At 41.8% G+C, this 9707-nt stretch overlaps 1 protein-coding gene across 11 annotated transcripts in view; it reads right to left on the reverse strand.

The window, feature by feature from the left end:
- rap1gapa (RAP1 GTPase activating protein a) overlaps nucleotides 1-9408 on the reverse strand; it is a 62775-nt gene extending 53367 nt beyond the window's left edge. For 5 of the 11 annotated variants that reach the window (XM_074680956.1, XM_074680965.1, XM_074680968.1 and 2 more), the window contains exon 1: nucleotides 9140-9406. In XM_074680956.1, the coding sequence (XP_074537057.1) occupies nucleotides 9140-9183 (44 nt within the window). In that variant the 5' untranslated portion in view covers nucleotides 9184-9406. Of the gene's footprint in view, nucleotides 1-9139 lie in introns of all 11 variants that reach the window. The other 6 variants (XM_074680960.1, XM_074680955.1, XM_074680952.1 and 3 more) reach the window with 3 other exon arrangements.
- Between the last annotated feature and the right edge of the window lie 299 nt (nucleotides 9409-9707).

Consider the following 9707-nt stretch of genomic DNA (forward strand, 5'->3'; position numbering starts at 1 on the left):
CACAGGCAAAGGTGTAACGGTGTTATTCTAAAGTCTGAAGTTCTTGCTGCGACTGCATATGAGACCAGGAGTTTCACAGACGAAACACTTGTCATCAAACTGACACTACGAACATGATCCGAGCATGCACAGAAATTTTCCCTCTTCCCCACAGCTAAATTACATTCTGGTGGAGTCACAGTCAGAGTTACACCCAGTCCACCCAGCGCAGGGACACAGCACGCTGACTTGTTTCCCTCATAGGCAGCCAGTTTTGGACTGAATACTAAGCCAATGATACCAGATGAAAAGGTCACTGAGCCCACCTGTGATATGACCAGGTAAAAATAGACCTTGAATTTAGACTATGCACATGTTCTGGAAAATAGCATGTCGGTTGCGTCAAGACTCTAAGGAACTTTAACCATATGGTCCAAATGCTTCAATAGTTTTTTCTAAGACATAATGTTAGCCAAACATACTTGAGCCAGACTTAAAAAATCAAACCTCACCTGTCCCTCAGCTGTCTCGATAAACATTCAGTTTTCTGACTGCGTGAACATTGGCAAATTCTGCTTCTTCTCAAGGAGTGTTTTCCATTAGGGGGCGGTGTGTGGAAAATGTGTCAGGATGTTTTTATGTCAGGATCTGGATCTGGATTTTATCAGGTTTCTTTTTCATGATATTTTTGACACTGTTTTGATCTGCAAATGTTGCCAGCCTCAGATATTTGTACCCTGCATTCTTAACTTATATTGTGTTCTTTTTTTCTTCTTTTTTTCACCATTTCATAACTTTAATCTAGTCTTGCGCCAGGAATGGTTGCTAGGCTGACTTGAATAAATGTGTTTACAAAATTGCACAAAAATCAATGCAGTGTATATGTCAAGATAAATTAACAATTAAATCCTGCCTCTGGCACTAGAGGCTGGGCCGGGCCGATTAATCGGTCGGGCCGGGCAGATTAATCGGTCGGGCTGATTATGCCTGTCACCGATTAATCGTCATTGGCCAAAATGTTGCAGATTATGCAAATTTTTGTTCCACGGAGATTCTGTCACTCCTGCTCCTGTGTGTCTGTGTGTTGGGCTGTACACTGCCCAAGTGCCCGGCCCCTCCATCCACCATTATGTAATGTAAGACTATAATACAGCGTTTTAATGTCGTGTAAGTTTCTTATTGTGTGTTTACATTTTAAATTTTTTTTTCTACTTACTGTGTTTAAAGTTTGACTTACTTATTTAAGGTGTTTACAGTTTGACCTCTTTATTTATTATTGTGTTTACAGCTTGTTCTTATTTATCATTGGTTTACAGTACAGTTCTTATGTTGACAGTTTTATAATTAAAGTTCCTTGTCTTAATTTAATAGTGTTCTGTCTCTGTCTTGAATCATATGGGTATTATAATGATTTTTGATTATCAATCAATGAATTTATTATACCTATCAGCTGATATATCGGATATCGGCCAATATATCGGATATCTGTTTTTTTTTGCCCCCAGTATCGGCATCAGCCCCAAAAATCCCATATGGGTAGGGCTCTAGTCAGAGGATCACCAAAGTTTTTACACTTAATCCTAAGGGGCCACAAGTGTCTGCACAAAAGCTCATCAAAAAGTTGTGGGGATATTTCAGGTCCTTTTAAAGCCGCAGGCTGAACAACAAGCTGATATCTGTTCATCGAAAACAAAAAGGTTAATGCCTGGATGAATGCAGTATCACAGCCTATTCAGTTAATTCTGAATGAGGGATTTCCCACACAACACCTACACACAATCAACACATATTCCAGTGCCTGACTCTGCAGTTAGTCTCTCTGTGCCTCAGGGTAGGACATGGATACTGTATTCTGATATAACAGAAACACAGAGACAAGCCAGGCCTTGAGCAAAGCTGGACTCTCTGTTTACAACACTCAGGGTAGAAATTAGAAACACTGACAGACAATACTAAATGTGACCTGATCGAGACTGTACACTGTGTCTCCACACTGCAGGGCCTGAATGAGACCATTGAGCGAGAAATGAGCATAAAGTGTTTGAATGTTCCCATTTAGATACAGTACAGTAGAATACAGTGTATATGAGAGCACATACACACAGTGGTACCACTAATATGTTAACAGGCAGAGTGCTGTGAGGTGTCATATCCATTAAGCAAAATAAAATAGATCTATGAAATGTGTTGCGCTGCAGTTTGTAACATCAGTCTTTTTAGCTGCACTTAATGCTAAGTCCGTAGGAAGTGTCTTGAACTCTATCTTAAAATTCTTGGATATTTTAAATCTATTTGTCACAAAGTAAAAGTTACTTCTGAATTGTCAACCAAGCCTCTGGGAGTTTTTCCAAAGTGAAATTTGCTGTTTTAAAGTGCAGAAGTATCACAATTTACCACCATAGCAGCATCAGAAAGCAAGACACTGCAGTGGCTTAACTTCACAGGACCGAAAGGGACAAAATATTAAACAATTAAGAAATAATCACACACTAACTTTGACCTTCATTCATTTGGCAACGCATACAATCCTGGTCTTTATGGATTTTTTAATGATCAGCTCGTTTTAGCTCAGTGGTTGAACCACAGAGGCCATTTACTGCAAGTCATACCGCAATGTCTCTTTCTCAGTTTCCCTACTCCACTCTCCCTGTTCTCTTAATGAAGGCACTAAAAGCTCTGACAACCAAAAAGGAAGTGGACCTTTCATCTGTTCTTGAAAAATGAAAGCAGTGAAGTGTGGCAATCTCACAATATTTCTAATGGCCAGCAGGGGGCAAGTCCAATGTGTGAAGAAAGTTGTAGAAGTTTTTTTCAGAAACAGCCACTTCTTTGATTTCATTTTTATTTCTTCTTAAGATGTTTACTGAAGTGATGAATTGTTTTCTGTGGCTGCACTTAAATGGTTTTCCTCTAACACAATATCTCATAAGACAGGCTATGAAAAAGGGTGTTGTTTCCTGTGATTACTTCTCCAGAGGTGTGGCAATGACACAACTACTTCTGGGTCCAAGACAATCAAGATAACACCCAAAAAATGTCAAACTCGTAGTGGCAGTTCCACAGGGCGATGTCAAGTTGGCCGGTGACATTGCTAACATACCTTTCTCACTTTTTAACCTCACTGTGGCCGCCCCGCCAGATAAAATCTTTTCTAAGAGTGCATCAGATGAAAGTTGTTTTTTCTTTGTTACTAGTGATGTAGATGCAGATATCGTCCAAACCTAAAGTGTACACAGCAGATGCTCTGTTTAGTGCTCTACTGTACCACTGCAAGAGCTTATTCAGTCAATATTTTCATCATATTTATTGAACCGCAGTCAAAGAGCTTCTGCTCTCCTGTGAGTGTAATTTTGCAATCATCATTCTGGATAAAGATTCATAATGCTCTTGCATCACTGACTGGCCCGCCTGCAGCAACAGATCTGTTTGGATCAAACCAAATCTGGATCTATAGAAGAACAGAAGCAGAGTTCAGGACTATAATAAATCCCCTCTGTTTTTATTCTTGACAAAAGACAAATAAGAAACAATCTGTCGCCCCATGAGCAGAACACAATAAACTGCAGCTCAGCCAAAGCCTTCTCCATGGACAGCTTTCCATTGTGAATATGAACGTGAATGTGAATGTCAAGTAAATATGCAAGGTGGACTGGCTGAGTAGGCCATGAAGAGCCCTCTGATTGCCTTACACCTCCTGTTTGTTTTGCCCCTGCCCTTGGAAAGGTACTTAGATGGCCTCCTGTTCTCAAGTAGCCCTGGCCCTCGGTGTAATCATCTTTTGTCATGCAAACATTTGCTCTTGTCAAACAAAAAGGCCCCCTCTGTCTTTCTTTCCTGTGGTCCGTGGTTGATTATTCAAAGCAGAAAGCCTGAGACAGAAGACGGTTGAAAATCAAATAGAAACAAGGCCTCTGATTTTTAAAAATAAGTACTTTTGTTGGTGTAAAAATAAACATCAAAGTAGAAGCATGAATCCAGCAGAACGAGACAGCGGCTGTGTGCTTCTTTGAGCCATAACTTGAACATACGCTGTTATGCATTCAGTTCTCTGTCTAACAATGAGCAACACCTAATCTCTAAAGAATCTTGTTTACCTCTAGAATTACATTTCTTAAATCAGCTGACCAGAGAGTTTCACCTCGATTCAGAGCAAAACAATGAGGGCCTTTGGCTGGTTTTGAACAGGTTGACATGCCTCATCCTCATGTTGCGTGAGGGTCTCACCGCTGAGGTTATGAAGGGAACACTTCAAGCACAGCTCTGAGCTTATTTCATTATTATATAATTTATGAGGAGACAGCCGCTGTGACCTACAGAGCAGACTACAGACAGACACGCACTCAAAACCAGCTACAGTATGGGTAACATGGAATAAAACAGGCACATAAGATAGAAAACATGTGGAAAGGAACAGAGACGTGTCAGCAAGAGGAAATGAAAGCTCAGAGCTGGAAAGTCATGGTCACATTTAACTATGTTGTGTTCCTGTGGACGAAACGAAAGTGCCCTGACCTGCATAAAGTGAAACAAAAACCACGCACAATCAGACTCAAACAAAGTGACAGCTCCATGAATATTTGATGTCAAAATGAGACAGCATGCTGTGTTAAAGAAAGACCAATCTGCAGAGAGATTAGAGTCTCTGCGTTCCCGTCGGTAAATGCCAATGGGATACAGGGGACAGACTGTATTACAGATCTCCTGCTGATGTAAGCAATGAGACTGACCTATCAAAATGCCAAGTGCAACAGCATTCAAGGCAGGAAACAATACAGGTAACCCTATTGTGCTGAATATGATGAGAATTGGGTTTGACGCTTGTAAATATTTGAATATCAATCCTTCCTTTGGCCAGGTTCATTTCCAACCAGGGAAAGTGATCCAGGATATCAGCTGTGGGCTATGACAGGGTTGAGGAAAGTGCATCATACACATGATAAAGTCCTTTTTAGAAATGTTCATCAAATATGACTTTCCTGAGACTTATTTATTACTTCCTTCAGAATCTAAAAGAAAACTTTGCGAGGAAGATACAAGTGATGACACATCATTACAAGATGAGAGCGGGACACTGAGAACGCTCAGAGACAGACAGCAAAAACTCCATTCCTCATGCATGTATCAAGTGTAAAGGGACACTGTACCACTGTGTGTGGGAATGTGTGAAAGTGAGCCTCCTGGCAGGATATGATTTATTTAACTCATAAAAGAAATGATCTCTGCTTATCCTAAGCTTTGTATCAGGGTTTATATATCCAACTACACCACACCTACATGTCAAAGAGTTTGTCTCTTTGTATCCTGCAAAGGTTGTCTTGAACCTAGGAAAGTAGTGTTAAGAAGAAGATCTGCTCTCCATTCATTTGCCTGCAAAGTAAACGCCCGCCTTGGAAAAAGTCATGTCCTTGTGATGGTTGGTGATGGTTCTCATGGGAAACAAAGTGTTTATCTGGGAAAAACACGACTAATACCTGCCAAAGGTGTCACAATCTCTCTAAAAATAAGACATTTTTGTGGTAAATTTTGTTAAGAATTCATCCATGCCATTTTTAATGCTGTAGCACTTATACTCTTTTGTGTAGATGCCTAACTGCCGCAGCTTGTGAGGAGCTGGATCCTACTCTCCCATTCATTCCAATGGGGGGGGCTAAAAGGACTTCTTTGGGGCTCACCGACTTTGAGGACTCATCATTCAAAAACCGTTGGAGAAACAAAAAATTCCTACAGAACTTTTGTAAAGCAGGGCCCACTCTGTCATTTGAGCAAATTTGAACCGATACAATTTATGGCCTAGGAGGAGATCATTTTTGTTTGAGGTCCAAAAATGTGGGATAATTTTATTTTGCTTCCTGTTGAGAAAGGTCAGGGGTGTCTGCATATAATTTGTGTGTTTCAATGAGACCAACATTTTGACATGGGTTTGACCTCTTTATGACATTTCCACTGCCATTGAGAGCCGTTTTAGTGTGCCTACGTGGCACCAGAGAGCATATTTTGGTATGTTGGGGATTAGTTTTTGTATTTGTATGTGTATTCGTATATGCATACATTTGTATTTGTATATGTATATGTAATTTTGGTGAGTTTTTGAGCATGTCTAGGGGGTCAGACTGCGAATCAGAGACAGAACGGATAATAAGAAAGAAACGGACAAAATACAATACAACGAGCTTTAAGTCCCATTCCATTTTGCATGACCACCCGATCACTCACTCAAAAGCTCTGAGTCCTTTCTCCTGTAAACCACAAAGAGTTTCTGAAAGCACTTCCCATCAAGTGTTAACTTCAGCTTTGGGTTACATGCCAGAGTAAATATCCTAATTTGGCACATTTTGGTCTAACCTTGCTGTGCCAAACAGCCCACCATCACGCCAAAGAGTAGCAAACACCCATTTGTATGTGCTGATTGTTGACATAAACATTTCTCTTGGGTTACAAATCGAAGCAGCTGGCATTCATGCAGCAGGAGTAAGAGTGAATCATAACCTGAGGGTACATGACAAAGCAAGATTAGAGGGAAAGGCAGGCCTATTGAGTTTTTCATGTTATAAAGCTGTCTCATTCAACTGGGATCTGAACCAAAATCAACAAGGTCACTTACTTGGTTACAATTTATGACCTGGTTGTGTTGAGTGTTGTCCCTTCATCAGTCAATGCCTGCCTTAAAGATTAAAAGATGCACTGAGAGTGTGTCATGTGGTCAAACTTATTAAACAAGTCACAAATCAACAAAAAGCATTTCCAGAAGTATTCCTCCCTGTCCTTATCTGCAGCGGCAGTGTCGACTGTTTAGAACCTCTATATATTCATTACTGCTTTCCAATAAATCAGTCTGACTGAGGCAGACAGCCAGCAATCATCCGTCTGTGCCAGGAGGAGGCGTCGAATGATGAGCTTAATATCCAAGTCAGCCTGAGTTAAAGAGGCTGCAAGAACTTTCAGGTAGCAGTGACATCTCTGGTCAGAATCTAAGGCATTTTCTTGGAGAAAGAATCTATTTCCCAAGAGTGCCTTGACCCACTGTGGTAAAGATGTGACTCTCACCAACACGTGGATTTCTTTTAGAAGCAAATTAATGATGAATGGATCTTGTTGACACATAACAACAACCAAACGTTGTAAATTCAGTTTGTAGCGTAGTTTAGTGAATGGAAGGTACCATTCGTGTAGTATTAAGGCTGATTTATGCTCGACGCATCCAGGGGTCTGCATGGCTTTGTGCGGATGAAAGACATAGTTTTTGCACCTGTGCCCCCTCACGTGGTCCTTTTCACTCTGGAAACTTCTGCCCCGCATCAGGCATCTCACACAGAGATCACCGTAATAACCGAGTGGTAAATAAAACTACCCCCACCACTACCGCCACTCTTGGCAGAGAAGAGGAATCGGTTAAAAGAACCAGGAAAATTCTCAGGGACAGTTATGTAAATGTGTTGTAAGCAAGGCCAAACATCTTCAACTCTCATTTAGTACTCTGGTGGATGTACGTTTGTGATACCCTGCCCCCTGCAGTTTGGGAATGGACACCAACAGACGCCGCGTGGGGTGTTAAAAAGTCTAAAAGCCTCCTCTCGCGCAGATGTCGTGCATCTCATTTCTGCGCTGATGTTTGTGCAGAAGGCATAACACAGCCTTTACCCACAGCCCTGTGCTCTGAGACGCATCAATAACTTTTGTGAACCCTGGTCACGTTCCACCAGTGCTCATCTACCAGCTCTAACCTCACCAAGCAGAGCAAACGTAGCCTTATTCTTCATTTTATTGATAGACTCTCAATTTTGAACAGACCACTGTAGGTAAACTGCAACATTTGGGTTATAACCCACATTATCAATTATTACTATCGAACCTGTTGACTCCTGGACTGGCTGTGGTCATCGTCGTCATTTTTTTGTTATAGTCAAGCTACAAATAACATGCTTTGTTTTATTTTGGAAGTCACTAGCCCCTTTTGCATAATTTCTGTCTGCAACTTCCTGTCCAACTCCATCTGTCCGGCAGTGAGTCGACCCTTCACAGCTTTGACATCCAGCAAAAGCAGAACGGTTGTGTGTCTGCTGCGACCTGCCGGAGCAGGGATGCAGCCGAACCACAACGGAGCAGATCCAGTGAGTTAGCACAATAACTTGAATAGAAATCTATCTGATCCCGCACTGTGAAGGAGCAGACCTGGACCAGAGACATATCTGGTGTATTTTGGGTGTTAGTGAACCCCTCTGGTGACTTGGCAGTTTGACAACACAAGTCAGTCTAGCACATTTTTTAGAAGCCTGTCATGCTTTCACTTTCAATTTATTTTTATAATTGAAAGTGAATGTTTGCTATCAAAGACGCCGAATTGCAAATAAGTTCAAAATTGTTTGGCATCATTGGGATATTGAATGAATGACTCAATATTTCTTATGACGCAACTTCTAAAACAAAGTGTTCAATAAGTTCTCTAACTCGTCCTACGACTGTCCAGTGTCTCTAGCTCCACTTGGCGACCAGCCCGCACACATTGACAGCAATTAGGACTAAAGCCACTCTGCCAAAATCCCTACACAGCCCAGCCCAGATATAAACGCTGTCTGAATGCTGATAGCACATTTCCAGATGAACTGAGTCTAATTATGTACACAGGGAGATACAAACACAAAAGCAGTTGCATTGTGGCACCTGTTTACTCATGATCATGAGAAAGCTCATTGTAAGCTCTGTGTCTACAGCTCAGTACCTGCAACGACTAAAGTGGACTCAGAACACAGTCACATCCATGTTACCTTCAGCTTTGTAAGGGTCTAAGTAATACTTTCCTGGAACCTGAGTCTGAGCTACTTTTATCACCACATCTTACCTGCAGATCTGATACGTCATGCTCACTGAACAAATATTGCTCTTTAGTATGAGGCTTTAAGTCCAGACTGTGATAAATAAAAGACTGCATAATGACAAGTAGGACATGTGAAACAAAAGCTGATCTCATGAATGTGAATGACAGCATTCCTGTGCAAATGGCACAAACATGCAGGCACAAACACAGAGCCAGAATCTGCACTGTCATCAAAGAGGGAGACACAGATAACACACACATACACACATGAAAAAGGCACAACCGCACACAGGACAATGTTTTCATGAGGGTTAGTAATTCAGATATTATGAGGATTTTAATTCTTACCCTCCATAGGCTCCAAAAGTGAAACTCCTCTTTCTCTGCGGCATGCTGGCTAATGGATAGCAGTGAGTCAGTCAACTCAGAGCTGAATGGAGCCAGCACTTGTGTCACTTACGCTGACTGAGCATGTGTGTGTGAGTGCATGTGTGTGTTTGTATGCTCTGCCTGCTGTCTGAGTTCCACTCCCGACCTGCAGCCTCGGCTCTGCTCAACGTGCCCTGCCTCTCCCTCCTCGCTCACACGCCTCCTTTCACAAACAGGGGGGTTGAAAACGGCGAGAGGATGAGGGAGGAAGAGAGAGGAAGGAGAGGGGGGAGGGGGCTGCTGACCATGCCAGTCTCCCAGGGAACCAGGAGTGTGGAGACAGCCTTTCTCACAAACGGGCTACATCCTCTCTGTGTCGTGTGCTGAGATCACACACAGCACAATGGCAGGTGTTTTTTGTTTTTTTTACATTTCATACATGATGTAATCCCCAAAACCAAACAGCACTCAAACAAGACACTGAAGTAAAATATTGATCAATGTGTTTTAGAGTGCTGGGCTTTGTGAGAGTTTGCCTAAAGCAAGT

The sequence above is a fragment of the Halichoeres trimaculatus genome, unplaced genomic scaffold, assembly GCF_033239565.1.
Source record: "Halichoeres trimaculatus isolate MK-OKI-2021-1 unplaced genomic scaffold, fHalTri1.1 fHalTri1_scaffold_11, whole genome shotgun sequence".
Classification (NCBI taxonomy): domain Eukaryota; kingdom Metazoa; phylum Chordata; class Actinopteri; order Labriformes; family Labridae; genus Halichoeres; species Halichoeres trimaculatus.